The following is a 19821-nucleotide window of genomic DNA, read 5'->3' on the forward strand; positions in this document are numbered from 1 at the left end:
CAAAGCAAAGTCTGAATACTGTACAATTACATGGACTGAATGAAGACTTTAATCTGTCTAGTAATTTTTTTTTTCTCTCCTGCTCAAATATTAACATGACAATTAGAAAACGATCCTGAATTGGACAGCTGTTTTAATCCTTCAATCCCTCATTTAGTGATTTATTAGTATGATATATATCATATAGGTTTTGCTCATGAAGTTCGCCATTTGTTTTCCTGCTTTCAAAGTACAAATGGAAAGTTTTCACAACCCCTGATAAAACATTCAATGTTTGATCTGAACTTAAACCAACAATATGCAAATATCACCCTTGGCTCATGGCTGCATTATGTCCACTATTTATACCTTGTTTATTTCACTTACTGCACTTTAACCATAATTCCAGCACCAGTTATTCTTCTAAACAGAGGACAAAGTTCACCAAAACAAAATTTCTTAAAGAGAAAAGACCCAAATGTCATATTTGAAGAATTTATTGTTCTGGCATTTGAAACCAAGAGCATCATAACAGGCTATTGACAATATTTTAAACAATAAAAGGGAGGGGAGAAAAAAAAACAAAAAACTGAATTTGAACAACATCTGATTGGTGGAATGGGGAGTAAACCAATGAACCAAAAAAGGGGGAGGGGCGTCCAGTCATTCACATTAAAGTACAGCAACAATAAAAAAAATATTCATGAGCGTTTCCTTGCCTCTGTCCCAAGAAGGGATCATTAATAATATTAATATCAACATCGATAAAAAATAATTACAAGTTATAAAGAGAAGCCAGCACCACTGGGAAGAGTGGCTGGCGGCTGCGTCTGTGTAAGTGTGAAAGAGGAAAAGGAGAGATATGAGAGAGAAGAAAGAGTTATGAAGGGCAGGATGTATTTGACAGTCTATGCGGAGAGGTCACTGTTGTCAAACCGTTCCTGATCGTACACCTCAGCGATGACCTTGCGACCTCCGAACCAGCGGTTGTTGAGCGCCTGAATGGCCTTGTTCATTTCTGATGCTGCTGAAAACTCTACAAAGATCTTCACAATGACTTCGGCATCCTCCTCCTCACCCTGCTTCTCCTGGTAAATGATCACTCTATTAACGGCTCCGAACTTCCCACATTCCTCCGTTACTTCTCCTTCCAGATCATCATCGATGTCTTCAGGTCCAACCATGTTCCTGAGCACCATAACCGTAGACTGTGGAAAGAGCGTACAGAAAAGTGTTTCAATCTAGAAGATAAAGGATCACTTGCATACAATACTAGGGCTGCATGATACGCAAAAATAACATTGAAATCGTGCTTGAACGCTATTCTTAAACGTTATTAAGACTGCGATTATTTTTTATGCGCAGCTTGTCAATGAAGTTTGGCTCCAAATGCTGATCCATCTGAAAGCACTGCGAGTTTGAGTCACTTATAACGTACATTTGAAAAAGCAACACGCGTCCAACATCTTTCCAGACATGAGAAGCATTTATTAACATCTTGTCCAACAAAAGACAACATTTAATAACATGTTTTTACTCAAATCACTTCATATAGACAGTTGAGCATCCTTCTGTGAGATGATGTGGCTTCTTACACAGAATAAGGCAGTGGTGTGTTTATTAGTCATGTTTAATCAATCCAAGCGTTTCAATCTTCTGTTTATTCAGCTACAGCGATAGTATGATGTCCATAGGGATTTCCTGGAATGACGTGTTATCTACTTCTGCAGCAGGGCATATTTGGAGTTCTCTGGCTTTCAGATGGAGAAGCATTTACTACTAAACAGAGCCGTACATCTCTGACAAGCTGCGCATAAAATAATCACAGCCTTTGCCAAATCGCGTGTGATCAAATTTGCGATAAATCACGATATATCATGCAGACCTAAACATTACCATTCAAAAGTTTGGGGTCAGTAAGGTTTATTTATTCTAAAGAAATACTTTTATTCAGTAAGGATGCATTAATTGATCAAAAGTGGGATTTACAAAAGATTTCTAAATCAAATAAATGCTGCTTTTTAAACTTTCTATTCTTCAAAGAATCCTAAAAAAAGTTTTCAGAAAATTAACAACCGTTTTCAATATTGTTTCTTGAGCATCAAATCATAAGGATCAAGGTCATGTGACACTGAAGACTGGAGTAATGGGTCATTCATGACTGATTCGTGAAAAACTTGTTCAACTTTAGGTAAAACACAGCACTTATCACCGTCCAATCACAGTGGAGGAGGGGGCGGGACAAATACTACACTGAGCAACCATCCTACTTGTACAACACATGAACAACAATGAAGAAGTTAATATCGCTGGTTACTGCATTTTTATATTCAGTAATATTCTTCAAAATTCGATACTAGTAACACATCACTGCCTGACATATTCCGTATCATCATCAGCTGGAAAAACGCTGCACCTCCAAAGAGCTCTCGAATGCCACCAGCTGCCTGTTTTCAGAAGAGCAGCATGCATGATTTAAGTTGGCTAAAAATCCTTTTGTGGACACACGTTAATTAATATTTATTGTTAGGCATATGGCCTATTAGTCTTTTTTGCATTTATGCAATATACTGGAGCCAGTCATGAGAAGGGAGTCCAGAAGACACCACAGCATTCCTGGACACGCAGTTTACGTAGTTGTAATTATTATGCTAATTGTGAATGAGCGTGCATTCATTTTATGAATGATTGGCATTCATTAACGCACACGTTAAACTATCAAATCGGATGTTTTTTTGAAGCGTCTGCGACTAAACTAAATGTCCCCAACACTTGGGCCAAAGTTGGCATGACTGTATATAACAGAAGGGGAAACAAAACTAGACAGTTACATATATATATGTCTAACCACATGACCGTAATAAGCTGAAGTAAAGGAATCCAAATTTGCTTTTACCTAGTAACAGAGAATTATACATATGAAGATTGAAGAACCAATCATATTGGAGAAAAAAAAAAAAAAAAAAAAAAAAAAAAAAAAAGTAATGAATGCCATGCTCCTAATTTATAAAAACTGCATTTCTCTTTGTTGGGGGAATTCTCAGAAATTGGTCTCAGATCCTCCCGGCAGTGATTAAAGCATATTCGAAGGCATTGTCTGGAGTCTGTTTGATTACTATTGTGCAGCACGATAGAGATTTTACTTCTATTCTCAAGTGATAGTGCTGAAGGGGAACACTAGAGAGTCCAAATTAAACCCTGCGGCTCATGACGACGCATTGATGTCCTAAGACACGAAACGATCGGTTTGTGTGAGAAACCGAACAGTATTTATATAATTTTTACCTCTAATTCACCACTATGTCCAACTGCGTTCAGCTCTCGCTTAGTGAGGTCTGATCGCGCTCTGACAACGGCAGTGATGTCTCACGCATATACTTCAACGAGTGCTAGACATCACTTCCGCCGTCGGAGCGCGATCAGACCTCACTAAGCGAATGCTGAACGCAGTTGGACATAGTGGTGTATTAGAGGTAAAAAATTATATAAATACGGTTCGGTTTCTCACACAAACCGATCGTTTTGTGTCTTAGGACATCAATGTGTCGTCACGAGCCGCAGGGTTTAATTTGGATTTGTCTATGCAAGTTTTATTTACTCTTATAGTAGAAGTTCCCATCCACTAGCATTATTTGACTGACAGACGGCAACGGTTGGAGTTAAAAATCATCATTTGTGTTCTACTGAAGAAACAAAGTCACCTACATCTTGGATGCACTGGGGGTAAGCAGATAAACACCAAATTTTCATTTTTGGGTGAACTATCCCTTTAAGTTAACTTAAGCAAATTTCCAGCACAAGAACTAACCTCTTGTTTTCTCAGCAGTTTCTGCATGACCATATGCCTGGCGCTGCTGCCCGAGATGCTCATGTGCTCCTGTTCACTGAGCATCTCCTGGCCCGTGCCGTCTTGAGCGGCTTCCTCCTCTTCTTTTTCCTTCTTTGCCTCTTGGGCTGCAGCCACAGCTGCCGACAGTGACGGCGGAGAGGCCAACACCGGGTTCACAAGGCCCACCTGAGGCACAACAGGCAGCGTGGGCCGGGCTGGCGTCACCCCTGCACAGAAACACAGGAATCAGTATATTAACCGAGGTCTGACACGTGAATCTCTGCTAGACACCTATAAATCCCTCTCTATGCAAGCGAAATGGACTATTACCAGACTACATGGCCATTACAGAAAAACAAAAAAATAAACAAACAGAAAAACATCTGAGGCACAGTTTGAGATAATGTTCACCCAAACATGGTCATTTAGGTTGATGTTTCAAACCCACGTTTTTTGTTTTTTTAAATTTACTATGAAACAAAAAAGGCAATATTAGAAATACATAAGCAGGGTATTGGGCTTTTTCCCCCTCTCTCTTTTTTCACACAATTACCAAGTGGCCGAGCCTAATAAATCATCATTACTAACATTTTAAAAATAATCTAATCTAAAAAAATAAAAGTAAACCGAAATTATTTTTTTTTTAACTTCTAAAAATCACAAAATAAATCATGTTTAATTTAATATACCAATATCCTCAGTATCTGTTCAATAAAAATAAAAATAAAAGTTTGAAAACAAGCAGCTGTGTCAGTTAATAGCCTATATAGGGGAGCTTTTGAATATTGTTCTGGACAACAAGTGGCCTTTGAAAACCACTGGTTTGCATGACAATTCATGTTCAGAATTGATGATTACTTATTCACTAATCTTTTCCATTTAGACGATAACTAATAACTGGATCCCAGCGTCACCGAGATGAACTTGAGAATCAATAGATCAATGAAATTCAGTTTGTGAATGAAATGGATCAATCAACTGATTGAAATGATCTGACTTAAAGTAAGATTTGTTCATGAATCCAGCATTGCTACTTCACTTACAAAAGTGCCAAGGATTGCTAGTGCAGATGTCAAGAATTTGACTGAATAATGTCTTAAATTTCATATTTTTTTTGTAAAGATAACAGGAAACTTTCATCTTTCATGTAATTGATTCATAAAAACACGTAAAAATCAGACAGATTTGGCATTGCTTAAGCATTCTTCCTCTGTACCTGCTCACTTCTTGCCTCTCTGACTGCACATATTTTATATTGAAACATAAAAAGAAAAAAAATATTTGAGCAAGATTGGGATAACTTTTCCCCTCTTTGACCAGTCACTCGACATTTATTTATTTGAAACCCCATCCGTCCTCTCTTGGGTTGGCTTCACGATCAATTCCACAAAAAAAAAAAAAAAAAAAAAAAAAAAAAAAAACCCACACAGGATCTGAGAGACTCACTGGCCAATAGGAATGAGAGATTTGTTTATGAGGGGAGGGGTTAGAAACAGTCCTCTTCAAACTTGGTTGATCAGTGTGCAGCAAAGGGGAAGGGTCATGGCGAATGTGGAGAATAAAGACAGGGAGGGGAAGAGAGGAGAGAGAAAAGGAGAAAGAAAGAGAGACAAGGAGAGAAGAGAAAATAAAAGAGAAATCTATTAGTGGACACGTCCCACGACAGGCCACGTTAAACTGAGTACTGTGTAGGACAACAGAAACCTGAGGGAGAGAGAGATTGTGCACATATAAGCTAATGTGGAAATGGGAAAACATGTTGGGCGTTCAGAATGAGCTTTGCAAGTAAAACAAACACAGGTCTGAGCACAACCACTTAAAATTAGTGATCCGATCTAAATGGTGTAGCCCTAAGTAATGTGTGGGCGGTCATGCCTGCCAAATTAAGGCTTTGAAAGAAAAATAAAGCCTGTGTTTGTAATTATCTTTTGTTCTGACTCCTGTAAATGTTCCTAACAATCCTGTTTTCGAAAACAATACATGAAATGCTATCATTCATGCACAAGACATCCAAGTAAAGGGCCCCACTCTTACACAATTCAACTACATGCAAAACCAAAATACTAAAAAAGACACACACAGCACGATTAAGGCACACAAGTGAAAACACCGATCGAAGAGGGCCACAGTACTGACAAAACACTACTACAAACCACTTCTGAATGCACCTACCTGTAATGACCCCTGGGGCCTGAGCAGCCATGACGGCCTGTGGAAGCTGGGGCAGGTTCAGGCCCGACCCGCCGGTCATCGCTCCCAGAATAGACGCTCCCGCTACCGCTTCCTGGAAGAACAGAGTGGGACATATAGAAACACCGCCTGGACAGCGCCCGTTAAAAGCACACATAACACCGACACGAGTGGACAAACACGTCACGGACAAACAGACCTTCGCACACACAGACAAGCCTTGGGCCAGCTGCATAAAAATTGGCAGTTTTAGCTTATGAATTGATTATAGAGAAATTTGATTTTTTTTCGGTCAGCATTAAAGGGTTCGTTCACCCAAAAAAAGAAAATTCTGTCATTAATTACTCGCCCTCATGTCGTTCCACACCCGTTCATCCTCAGAACGCAAACCAAGATATTTTCGAGAGCTTTCTGACCTCTGATAGACTATAACGCAATTACCACTTTCAAGGCCCAGAAAGGTAGTAAAGACATTGTTAAAATAGTCCATGAGACTACAGTGGTTCAACCCTAATATTATGAAGAGACGAGAATACTTTTTGTGCGCAAAAAAACAAAACAAATAACTTCTCTTCCATGTCAATTTTTGACGCTGTTCACGTTGTAAACGGTGCAGCATTTCCAGGTTCTGTGTCAGAACTCCAGCCAATAATAAGCCAACGTTTTGACGAACCCTGAATCGCTGCACTGCGTTTACAACGTGAACAGCGTCAAAAATTGACATGGAAGAGAAGAAATTGTTGAATAAAGTTATTTTTTGCACACAAAAAGTATTCTCGTCACTTCATAACATTAAGGTCGAACCACTGTAGTCACGTGGTCTATTTTAACAATGTCTTTACTACTTTTCTGGTCCTTGAAAGTGGTAATTAAATTGCTGTCTATGGAGGGGTCAGAGAGCTCTCGGATTTCATCAAAAATATCTTAATTTATGTTCTCAACATGAACAAAGGGTGTGGAACGACATGAGGGCGAGTAATTAATGACAGAATTTTCATTTTTTGGGTGAACTAACCCTTTAATATATAAAATATATCTACATATATTGTACGGTCTCCAAAGCAGAAGATATACGCAATCACAGTCAACATACAAGTTCAGTTATGTGCTATATGCTCAGCTGTCCCTTAAGCCTTTGTATACAAGATATACGCCAACTAGGGATGGGCATTTCAAAAATATTGTATTCGAATATTTGGGCTCAAATGAATATTCGATTGTTTATTTAAATGAAGTTTAACAAGAAAGACTTCATTTTGTCACTATTTCTAATCAAACTTTAGGCTATACACAACAAGCTTACATTATATATATATATTTTTTTTAGTTGAAAACATTAATGTGTGCAAAAAGAGAAAAGCATTTAAGCTCACGCAGTGCACTAATAAAGCAGACTGTCAATTATCATACAGAACGTATATATACACTCGAGTCAGCATATGGTTATCGTGTTTATAGTGTTTCACATGTTGTTGAGAAAAACAAGTATATCCACATGTTCGGATGAAAGTTGGTTCAGTCTGTCAATAAGGCCAGATGAGGAGAAAAATCGCTCCACCAACAGATGCTGCAGGGACACAAAGATAATAGTGTGCTAAGCGACCAATTTCTTACAGAGCTATGTGATTTCAGTCCTTAAACCAATCTCTCTCAATGAAACTTAGACGTTTCAATATTTTGCTATCAGATGAGTGGTCTTCTCGGCTCGCTCGGGGCTACATCTGCACCTACCTGCATTTCATGTGTTTACTTATTGCATTGGTAACTTTATTATAACTCAGTTTCACCTGACAAAGATCGCACCCAACATTTTGATCAAAACTCTGCTGTGCCTATAGGCAGACGACGCCATTCTGTCATCAAATAAGATCAACTTGTTTTTACACTCCATAGCGCCACCCAATGCATTTATAGTTATAGGTTGCGTACTTAGGATTTATCATGGATACAATGCATTGATCAAGGATCAAAGCAACATTTAGTGAAATTTAAATAGTATTTTTAACTTTCAAATAATTATTGCAGATCAAATATTAATATTAAACTACTCGTGCACACCCCTAATCTCAACATTTTTAAATTGATGATTTCTGAAGCAAAGTTGGGTTTTGTTCATTGGACTTTCATATACAAAACCTAGAGGCGCTTTAAATCCTAAACACTGTCAATTAATAGATGAAGCAATATACAATTTGAATGCTAGCTAGGCCTTTTAAACAATATAAAAGCTTAAATTTGATTATATACACCACAGTTAAAAAGTACAGGGTCAGTTCATTTTTTTATACATTAAACAAATCATAACAGTTCTTAATATTGATGATAAAGGTTTCTTGAGCAGCATATCAGCATATTAGAATGATTTCTTTAGGATCATGTGACAATGAAGACTGTATGAGTAATGATGCTGAAAATTCAGCTTTGCAATCACAGCAATAAATTACATTTTTATTCCATTACATAAAATGTATTAAAATAGAAAAGTTTTTAAATTGTAAAATATTTTACAATTTTGTTTACTGTATTTTCATAAATGCAAATTACTGTATACAAGACTTAAACATTAAAAAAAATAAAATAAAAAAAAAATCTTCCCACTCCAAACTTTTTAACAGTTAATGTATAAAAACCTTTAAAGCTAACCGCTTAAATATGAAGTTGCTAGACATTCAAACATTTCATGCAACTAGGCCCAAGACCTGAAATAAAGGTCAAGAACATGTAACAAAACAAGCTAAATTGATTAAAAATCTTTATAAATTAAATATAAATTAATTTAGACACTGCTAAACAAGTTATGCATTTGCTTACACAATATATATTTAAACTAAACTATGTATGACAAGCATGAGACAACACAGAACAATTACATTACTGATCATACAGATTTACAGTATACTGAGTAGCATATAGTATAGCAATTTTCTTAGCATGATCCATGCTGTAGCATAGATGCAATAAAATTAAATAAAATGGAAGTAATCCACAATGGAAAATGCCAAAATGGTATCTCAGTATTAAAATATTAAAATGGCACACCGGTTAACAAAGAACTATCAAGAGATAATAAAAGCCTCAAGAGATTAAACAGACATCCAGAATAATAAATTCATCATTATGTGGGCCAGAACCCAGATTACAGATAAGAGGCATGATGATGTAGCTCAAAAATATTGGCAGAGGTGCTACTTAAAGTCACCTGTGACTAAAACTGCTCAGGCCTGTCTAGTAAACATTCTCTACCTAGCACACTATAGAGCAATGTGCATCACTGTTACTGGGAGGTCCTGAAGACAAGTCTCTCCCCACACTCATATTCTACACAAAACAAAAAGGCACCAGCGTGCTTTGAACAGAATTTCCTGAAGGATTTACCAGACAGTTGAGGAAGTCTTCTGTCCGATTCTCCGGCTGGGACAGATTCCATGCCATCTGTTTTTGGAGTTTACACGCTATGTTATCTTTCTGCATGTAAAAGCTCTGTCTCAAATAAGTAATGCTGTGTCATAACTGAGTCTTCATGCCAGTCAAAGCCTAAGCTGACTCAAATCAAGCCCTTACATACAGCACCAAGTGTCTGCTCTAGCCTTGCTAAGCGAGTTAAAAAAAAAAAAAAAGAAAAATTCACGCTGCCTTACTTTACAAAGGAAGGCTTTTAAATGCCAAAAGGAAGCAGCTGCTCACACTCTCACACACACTTTCCCTGACTAACAATAGATGATTGAGGTGTGTAAATGCTCACCTGTGCTGTGATTTTGGCAGTGGCGGCTGCAGCGGCTACGGCAGCAGCAGGAGGCAGTCCGCCCGGCGTCGCTGGGGTCAGAAGGGGCATGGGTGGCGTGACGGCTTTGCCCACTCGCAGGTACTGCCCGCCCAAGTCGAAAAGGTTCATGGAGGAAACGGCGTCCTGCGCAGACTGGGCCTTATCATATTCTACAGAGGAAACAGGGAGGACTAAGACTCAACAGCATCCAAGAAGACTCAGCATAAATCTACCAGAGCTCTGAGACAGTTACTGTGTAATTACCAGCGGGTACTTATGGCACAAATTGTCCGTAACAGAGCCTAAGAAAACAACGACAACAGAAATAAAAACTTACTATGAAAGCATGTGAGGAACCTGCCCCCACCCTTCTCTATCCCCTGTGAGACATGTAGAGAACAGCATTCTGCCATGACTGACTGCTCTCAGTCAGATACATTTATATTCATCCGAATGGGTGAAGCAGTCGCCCGCTCACCTATGAAGCCATAGCCTTTGTGCTTTCCCGTCGTGGGGTCCCGCGCCAGGGTGCAAGACTTGATTCTCCCGAAGGCCTCAAACACGCTCTTGATGTCGTCGTCTGACAAATCGGGATGCACAGACGCCACGTAAATCCGGTTGAAGGCGCGCGCTTCTTCGGCTAGCTGGTCTATGATCGGTTGAGCCTGACCAATGTTGCTCGGCCGTCCCACCTACGAGCGTTGAAACAACAGATCAGAAACTGTAGAATAGATTTAAAAGATTCAGAATTTTCTCTCTTTTTTTTTTTTTTAACAAAGTGCTCACTTTAATGTTTCTACCACCCAGCATAACGGAGTTCATCTGTTCTAAAGCGAGCTGTGCTGCTTCTGGTACTTCATACTCTACAAATGCAAAACCCTGCAGAAAGAGCAGCATATCGTCAGTTAAAATACAGCAAAAATCAATAACATAAATTCATAAAACATTCCACAACTATGAAAAAGACCTTCTGACCTTGTGTTTTAATGTAACAGAGTCCCAGGACATGTCAATGCTCTTAATGGGACCGAAAGGAGCAAAGGCCTGTCTGATGGTGTCTTCTCCTAGCTCGTAGTAGATGGACCCAACATAAACACGGCACATTATGGCTAATGCCCGTTGCCTCTGTGCTGCAACCTGCAAATGGATAACTGAAATGATCAGATGGTGCCAAGCCAGGCATATGCTCATCATTCATGGTGTTTATCATTTATAGGCTTGTTCCAATGATTGAGGATAGAACCAGCAGACAATCAACATGCTGGCACTGAAGACATAGCACCGACTTTTCTTTACCTCCACCCATTACACACATGAGTACTGAACAGCCACATGTATGCCAACAAAAGGAGGCGAAAACAAACATCTACTGCATTCACAAAAAGTAGAGCAAGGTTACTGCGTTACTCTGAGAAACTGTGCTGGACTTACAGACTGTAGTGGTGAGAGGGGATCTCCAAAGCCCATCGTTAATGAGGCCATCTGAAGGGAATTAGGGAGCTGTCAGGAAAAACAAACCAGCTGTCAATGACCGTGGTATGCTTTCTGTACCATAGTGGGATGTTGTCAGGTGAGTGTAGAAAGGGTCCTTGAGATAACACTCACATGATACATAATTACAATCACTTGTGAATACAAAAAAACATTTATTGCAATTTATCTGTGTCAAGTAAGCGGCAAAATACCGGAAGTGGCGCATTCCACAGACGAGCATCCATGAATCGCATTAGGCCATTTTCTAAGGCTGCACGACCATTTAATAACTAAACTATAGCATTGTGCTAGTGTGAATTCACAAAAGGCAGCGATTCTCTTTTTGCAAGACAGGAAAGAGAACTTGCGCATGAGCTGCGAGAAGATTTGTGCACTCATCAGAAGCGTGCACACGGAAGCGTGTGTACCGCGTGCAAATATTGAGTTTTCTTTCAAGTCTTGCGCTTGAATGGACAAATTCAAACAAAAATTGTCAACATGCCTGTCTTGGCGAGTATCCTAGCAAACACAGTAGGTTATGTCTTAAACGAACTTAAACACTCAAGAAAGAACGCATGTGTTCAGTGTACTAGATCCTTGCATTATGTCTTAAAGTGACAGCAGCCTAATATTCCTGCTGTCTGTATGTTTTTTTAATGTTAATCAATCAACAAAAGACAAGAACCATTTACTGCTCTTGATTGAATAGCTTTTGTAACTTGATGATTAATCTTTAATTTATACAGCGAAGATTATATGCAATGTTGTTTTACATTTGATTAGCTACTTTATTCAATTTCTGTACCTGAAAAATATTGCTAGATACATGAAAAACTTTTATTTGTATCTTTGCTCTACTGTATTTATTTGTGCTGTTGCTTGTGGTTAGATTTTTTTGTTCTTATTTTCTTTATTTTTGTTTGACAGTAGTTCTTTTCCCCTCTGAACATAGCACATACCGAACCATACCAAAACTGTGACCATAAAAATGCAATAAAAACCAAACTGTGAGTAATTTGAACCGTTATATCTCTGATCTCTGCATATGCCGAGTTTGGGTTGCTTATAACATTTATCTGGGAACACAATCTGGTCCATTTCATTAGATTTGTAAGGTAAAACCATTTATAAACCTACGCCAACACAGGAGAATACATCAATATGCTTCTAAATATGCAAATGGTTGTTTGTGATTTCAAAATAAAACTGAAAACCCTCGCTCTGAGTTTGCATGTTTTGATGTCCACATATTCTCTATCACACATATTTCTATCAAGAAATACAATGGCGGTACCATTTCTATCATAAAGAAATGGCCAAATATTAAATATTAAGTGAACATGAATGTTTGGCCAATATTAAACAAGAATTTGATCTGCTGTAAAGTGGGACAACAATCACAAGGCCGTTGCCACCCTTTGCAAGCATGTTATAATACGTAATGTACATAAGTTGATTGTTTATGTGTATTATATTAAGTATTTTAACAGTGTTGTTCTAAAAAAAACATGTTTACGTGCTTTTGATACTTTATTTGAACCAAGAATTATTGCCTCATTGTTCTTATATATGTATTTGATGTCATTTTAAATGCTATTGTTTGCATAGGTCTATTTTTATTACCACAAAAAAAAAAAAAGCTCGATTAATCAAAATAATTGACCGATTCCTTGGTTACTAAAATAATCATTAGTGACAGCCCTAAAACCCCCCCCAATATTTTCCATGTTCTTGAGCAGTTTTACCTGTAGGTTGCTGAGCTGTTGCTGCTGATGGGCGAGGGTCTGTTTGACCAGGACACTCTTGATGCTTTGTTCCATGGCATACTTCTTTGCCTACATTTGAGAGCACATTACACCAAATGAATATCCACTAAAGTAACATATCTTCAAACCACCTCAGCAGGATTACAAATAGTCAGGGCTCCTGCTAGATATAATACCTTTTAGTTTAACTAAGTTTCACCTCGTAAAATTTAATGTATTAATAAATGAGAATGATCTCCCAATTTAAAGTGTACCAGCAATTGAGAATAGTACTAGCAGATAATCAGATGCCACTAGTACCGAAGGCATAGCACTGGCTCTGCTCTTGTCCACTGCTTGCTTACATGTGCACTGAGCAAACACATGCTTATAAAGCTAGAGGACATGGAAAAAGAAAATCAAAGAAGACTCAACATGACAAATTACGGAAACTTTGGCTTAAATCAAAATGTGCAGATATCACAAGGCTAAGCTTAAAATGGGTCTTTGAAATTATACAACTATTTTTTCAGCATCATACACTGATAATAATAATAATAATAATAATAATAAATAATAATAATAAATAATAATAATAATAATAGGTTATTCATTACCATTTTCATTTTAAGAAAGCAAGAAAAAAAATGGCAGCATGGGAAGCAAGTCCACGATACGTCGGTACTGAAATTAAGAATGCGAACGCTCTAGTGGATTCGTAAACACCTCTGATTGGCAATTCACGCACTCATCAGATGTGTCTCTGATTGGCTACAATGATCAACGCTTCAAAAACATTGTAAATAGTCAATGACGCTCTTCATCGAGCGCTTACACACGGGAGTGTTTGAAAGCAGGTAGACACTTGCTTTCAAACGCTCCCGCTCCGCTTTTAAAACACTTTCAAATTCAAACACTTCCATGTTCTTTCAAACGCTCCAGTGCATTGATCATTGTAGCCAATCACAGACATATCTGATGAGCGCGTGTACCGAGAGGCCAATTAGAGGCGTTTACGAATCCGCTCAACGGCGCTAAAAGCGTCACATTTTTTAAATTTCAGTACCGACTTCTGGTATCGCGGTCGGTACTTTTGACAACACTAATAGTTATACAGTCATTGATTTCATTACCCATGTGCAGTAGAAGTATCTGGGCAAAGTCTCACCTTCTGCAGCGCCTCCTGCTGTTCGGGGGTGAGGGGCGGCAGGCCGAGCTTCGAGGCCGTGCTCTGTCCATTCTCCATCATCAGAGCCTCGCCTCCCTGCACAGAGCACAGGCATCTGTCAGACCTGATGAATGTGAGCTGCAGCGAAACGGCACATCCACACTGGACAACTTCCTTACAGCTTTTTAGATCATCTAGTTTAAGAGCAAACTCAAATGATATCAGTCAGGTGATACATCAGGATAATTCTTCCCTCGAAGAATCTTATGAATTATGCATTTTATGCTAATAATTTACTTCTTGATCTTTATAAATACATTAATAAAATCAGTGTTAGGGCTAGCGAGGGAAAGAAAAAAACAAATTGCAAAATTCTAGATAATTTTGAGCTTGCTCTAAAACTGCTTTTTACATTTTAGAACATTTTGGACACCTTCAATTTAGCATAGGGCTTATCAAATATTTTTTTTTTTTTTTTTTTTACATTGAACTGAAAGGCTGTTGAAATTCAAAGCCTTCTGTATACACTCAATTTACAGGCTCCTCACAAAATGGTAAGGGGAACTTTAAGGGGAACATGGTGACTTTTCTCCTCAGTGGAAACAAATACTTGATTCTGTCGGTCACTGCAGGACCATATAACCTTAGAGTGCATATGCTAATGTAATTGAGCCCTCTTATTTAATACTACACAAGAGAAAACTTAAGTACCTTTGCTCAAATGAACTCCAGAGTGGTGCACTGCCCCCCCCCTTAAGGAGGTTTGAACCCAAAAAGTTCTGCCATTGGCTTTGGAAATATAGTACAACCAAGAGATATGTTCTACAGCACAGACGACACATAGAGAGAAACGACAAAAGAAAAAAAGGAAAAGAAAAAACACAAACCTACTTAGAACAAGAGAACTTGGTAGGAAGACAACAATTTGAGATCACTGACATCCAAATCCAGGGAAAAGGAGTTGCCTCTAATGTTTAGGACCAAAAACCCTTCGTGACATAACTTTCGGCAACATATTTTGTAGACAGAGGTTTTTTTCTGGCAGTGATTCTTAAAGGATTTGTTCCCATTAAAATGAAAATTACCTCAAGATATACTCACCCTAAAGCCATCCTAGGTATATATGACTTTCTTCATTCAGATGAACACAATCGGAGTTATATTAATAAAAATCCTGACGCGTCAAAGCTTTATAATGGCAGTGAACGGGGGCAACGAGTATAAAGCTCAAGAAAGAGCATCCATCCATCCTTCTGTATTTGCAACGCTACGCTTTTTTAAGTTGAATACATTAGGTGGTCTGGTGGAAGCTAGATAATTTCACTTTATAACTTGTAAAATATGGATATTTCTCTTACACAAACACATCGCTTTGCTTCAGAAGGCCTTTATTAACCCTCCAGAGCCGTGTGGAGTACGTTTATGATGGATGCACTTTCTTGAGCTTCAAACTCGTTAACCCCGTTCACTGCCATTATAAAGCTTGGACGCATCAGGATGTTTGTTAATATAACTCCAATTGTGTTCGTCAGAAAGAAGAAAGTCATACACACTTAGGATGGCTTGAGGGTGAGTAAATCTTGGGGTAATTTTCATTTTAAAGTGAACTAACCCTTTAATAGGACAGTTCGCCCAAAAATGAAACTTTTGTCATTTAAGACCAATCACACCAAAAATGATAATAAGGTTTATTAATCGTTCTAATTTAATGAGAAGAAAGTTCACACTGTAGTTACAACAATAACACAGTGAAACAATATCATTGGAATTACTGATGAATAATCAAAAACATTAACATCCAATCAGAACCAACCCAATGTAATGAACTCAAGCATTTAAAGCGTCAGATGACATAACTGCAGCCCACACTTAAAATAAACAGAACATTATCATCCGTTGGATGCTGTAGTTATTTTTGGTGTGAACGGGCCTTTACTCATGTTGTTCCAAACCCATATTATTTTCTAGAGTAATGGCAGATGTCAAAATTTTCACTGAATGACGACTTCAATTTTGTTTTGGATTCAGAAGACTTAAAAAAAAAACAAGGTTTAAGATGCACTGACTACTTCCCATCCTTTTTGAAGCTTGAAAGCCAGTCCACTTACATTATAGTGATGTGTAATCACTATAATGTAATCACCCCCCCCTTAGTTACTGTTGCTTTGTCCGACAAGCCATGGCGCTGTCACGCCACACGCAGTGAAAAATATATCGCGGAGCAAAGAGGACACTGACAACACGTTGACAGACAAGACAGAGCAGGTTACTTATGATATTAAACAAAGTCCCAGCTTTCAAACTGTGTAATTTTTTAAAGAAACTCAAACAATAAAAACCATTTTGTGGCTCTTTAATGTGTTGTGAAAGATCGCAATACCACCCCGGCTCAAGTGGCTTGTGAACCGATCATCTCTTTCTACTAGTTAATTTATAGCATCAAATAAACATGAATGAACATCAGAAAGTATGTTGTTTCAAATGCGGAAAGACGTCAGTGCACAACATTTTTCAAGTTCAAGTCCACCGATGTTAATCTTCTAACTCCTGACTGCTTTGTCGGACAAAATGGTGGATTCGGCGTTATAACTGGTTAGATCGCTTGTCAATCAAACTCCCGGCGAAGGGTCAATTGCATGTGGGGCTGTCACGGCACAGTTCAGACGCTGACGGAACTAAAGACTCGAACCCAAAGACACGAGAGGCAATCTTTCTGGGGAACAGACGTGATAAATGTGAGGTGACAAAAGAAAGAACGACTCGGATCTGGAGGTGAACTAACAGACTGCATAGACCCTGCTAAGCAATTAATTAATCTTAATTACTTCATCTTACTCATAATTTGGCCTTCGTGGCTGTATTAGCCAATAGTTTATTTTTTATTCCAAATGTGATACATGTTTGTGTTAGTATGTGTTGGGGAATTTAAAATGTAACACTTCAATTATATTCTGCTGAAACGAACGAAATTACTTGAAAAAAAAGATTCGTTCATTTTGCTGAATGAGATTCAAAGATCCTAGTCAGTAAAATTATCCGCTACTATTATAGTGTGGAAAAGAGCAACCAGGACAATCCCCAATTTCCAGAGAATAAAGAAAGTCATACATGTTTGGAACAACATCGTGAAAAGCAAATAATTTTCATTTTTAGCTGAACTATTCCTTTAATTGACTGAAAACTAAATTTCCCAATGCATGAATATTAATGCAAAAAAAACTCAAATTCATCCAAAAATTACAGGATGCTCGCTACCAGGATGGTACCACAGGTTTGATTGACAAATAATGAACAACAAGATAATGAAAATGTGTTTTTGTTGTAATGACTATGCAAAAAACTATTTACCAAATCTTACCGCTCTGATACTTTTTTTATATATATATACACACTGGCGACATGATTATATTAAATAAGTACAGGTTGCCTTATGCAACCTTTTATTTATCAAATATATGCAATAATTGAAAAAAAGAAATAAACCCTTTTGATAACAAAGGGTAAGTGTGGTTTTGGGGTGAGCAGTGGATTGACCCCTTACCTAGCGCCTGCTCTCCGCTGGGGTGTCTTGTGAGATTATATATGGGGAGCTTTTACTGTTCAAAACAGAGTCTATAAGGAAAGAGAGAGGTTTCAGTAAACTCATGTACACTGCGTCCATTTCCCAACTTACTTTTCACAAGGTGGGCTTTGCGATGTCTGTAAAACAGACTTTGGTGGATGGACACATTTATCTATAACGTTGCATGTAGCCTGTACTGATTTACAATGCATACATCACCTAACGTACACAAATTAAGTAACCACACTGACTGGGAAATAACAAAAGCAGCATTCAATAAATGCTGAATATGCATCCCACCCTCCCATACGTTCTGACCGGGCATAAGGCCTTATATTTGGGTTTAACGATATTCAATAAGATGCATGAGGGCGATGCGATTTTTTCCATAAGTGAATTGTAACTGCAACCAAATCTCAGAGCAGAACACGTTGAAACGGAGCATCGGGTCGTGCAGCAGCGAAGTTGATTCAGCTCATGGAGGACAATGTGAAAGGGTTAACGCGTTAGCTCATGTTAACGAGTACAGAAAGCGAGTAAGCCATGCGTTTAGGTTATCATTCTAGTAATAACCCGCTAAAAACAACCGTTCTCCGTAAATCCTAACTATTAGAAATTATGTTATCAGTGAAATATTATTAAATAATCACTGTGGCTCCAAAGAGACGCGCAGCAGCTGCAGCAGGCCGGGATGAAAATCCCGCTCTCAGTGTGCTAAGCTAGTTAGCCATACCCCTGTGCATCTCGCTGTTTTAAATGAAACCTCTGTCCGGAAACATTACTGTATGCGGATGAAATAATACTGTGTGAATATCAAGAGGGAACTTAAGCAAAATATTACATTTACCGCTGAAACAGCCACCGCCATTGATCACACCTTCCAGCACTAACGTCCACACCGCGAGGAAGACTATGAAATCTCGCGATATCGAGGACAGCGTTAGGTAAGAGGCGCGCAGCTGCAGTTGTGGCTCTGATTGGAGGAGCGCCTCGAAGCAATTTGAATATTAACAAAAAAAATATATTAGTGTATAACTTTTCAGCTGTCTTGTAATAATATGTGGCGCCACTGATAAGACGTTCCCAAAAACTGAAATTATATATATTTTTAAAGAAATTGCGTAAAAGTATATAAAAAGCATATATAGGGAGGACCGGGGCTAGTTGTCACACTTTATACTCCAGTGAATATTTCTGCAGGTTTATGAAACTAAAACTAAATTTCTGTATAGACACGTACAACAACGACAACAACAAACAAGAGATTAAACATTTCCATCACCATGAGAAACATGAACACACATTAGGAACAAATATTAGGCTATTAAACATTATTAATAAATATATTGTCTGACATTAAGCAGCCTATTATATGATTTTCAGCACTTTAAAACCGTTATGAAAAACAAAATTCATTAAGCAGCAAAACGTAAAATGCATAAAAAAATACAGCTTACTGTAATTAATTAATTTTAGAAATGAAAAAATGTTAAAACACATAACAACAACCCTACCAGACCTGAAAATCCCCATGTCCAGACAGCATTAAATGTGTCAGCTGAAATCTACATTTATTAGCTATATATTAGACCTTTTCTATGCTTTTATACAGAATAAATAAATGTAGTCATATTAAAGTATTAATATATTTTAATGTTATAGTATTTCATGTCACAGTATACAATTTCAACACATAAAAAAAATAAAATAAAACTGCCCAAAACAAGAGTCTGGTTAATGCATTTGATTTAGATGAGAAAGGAGACCAGGAATTAGGAAGAGTACATTTTAACAGCTGCTCACTGTACATTCATACTGTGTATCTCTTGTATATACATACAAATGAATCACATTCATTTGACATTCAACACAAGACAGTTGAGTCTCATAACACTGGGAAGATGGTGTTTTTTTTGTTGTTGTTTTTTTCATGACATCTGAATCATTTGAATTTGCAATAATAAATGGAGACTGTAATAGTTTTCTAAAGCTGCGATACATCCATGCCAATATAACAAAAATGAAAAAATCCAGTCAAAGCATTATATTTTCCTGACATGCACATATTTTTTAAGGGATACTGGGAAGTCAAAGTCATTGGAGAGTACAGTA

At 37.9% G+C, this 19821-nt stretch overlaps 1 protein-coding gene and 2 non-coding genes across 12 annotated transcripts; all 3 read right to left on the reverse strand.

Annotated features, from left to right (window-relative positions):
* Positions 1–460: 460 nt before the first annotated feature.
* puf60a (poly-U binding splicing factor a) lies at positions 461–18696 on the reverse strand. 10 transcript variants are annotated; one of them, XM_048162624.1, is made up of 15 exons: positions 18557–18696; positions 17689–17759; positions 14859–14969; positions 14148–14243; positions 12980–13069; positions 11193–11261; positions 10737–10898; positions 10548–10640; positions 10240–10453; positions 9741–9931; positions 9374–9430; positions 7494–7565; positions 5981–6092; positions 3788–4035; positions 461–1187 (listed from the first exon to the last, which is right to left on the reverse strand). In XM_048162624.1, the coding sequence occupies exons 4-15, from the start codon at positions 14226–14228 to the stop codon at positions 888–890; spliced, it is 1689 nt and encodes a 562-aa protein (XP_048018581.1). In that variant the 5' UTR covers positions 14229–14243; positions 14859–14969; positions 17689–17759; positions 18557–18696; the 3' UTR covers positions 461–887. The 10 variants fall into 10 exon arrangements, with proteins under 10 accessions (XP_048018581.1, XP_048018582.1, XP_048018579.1 ...); XM_048162625.1 differs by having other exon boundaries at positions 18551–18675; XM_048162622.1 differs by lacking the exon at positions 14859–14969.
* LOC125252051 lies at positions 10978–11114 on the reverse strand. The gene has a single exon (XR_007181135.1). It is a non-coding gene; the product is annotated as a small nucleolar RNA SNORA57 (small nucleolar RNA).
* LOC125252052 lies at positions 13247–13379 on the reverse strand. Its single transcript, XR_007181136.1, has one exon. It is a non-coding gene; the product is annotated as a small nucleolar RNA SNORA57 (small nucleolar RNA).
* Positions 18697–19821: the final 1125 nt, after the last annotated feature.

The sequence above is a fragment of the Megalobrama amblycephala genome, linkage group LG17 (assembly GCF_018812025.1).
Source record: "Megalobrama amblycephala isolate DHTTF-2021 linkage group LG17, ASM1881202v1, whole genome shotgun sequence".
NCBI lineage: Eukaryota > Metazoa > Chordata > Actinopteri > Cypriniformes > Xenocyprididae > Megalobrama > Megalobrama amblycephala.

Bases quoted from the DNA above. Each gene is read 5' to 3' on its own strand.
- puf60a (XM_048162620.1), bottom strand. From the start codon at position 18,577: ATGGCGGTGGCTGTTTCAGCGGTAAAT. The intron at 11,262-12,979 runs GTAAAACTGCTC...TTTTCCTGACAG, and splicing joins AACAGCTCAGCAACCTACAG to CTCCCTAATTCCCTTCAGAT. The intron at 7,566-9,373 runs GTAAATCCTTCA...GTGTCCCTGCAG, and splicing joins AAGACTTCCTCAACTGTCTG to CATCTGTTGGTGGAGCGATT.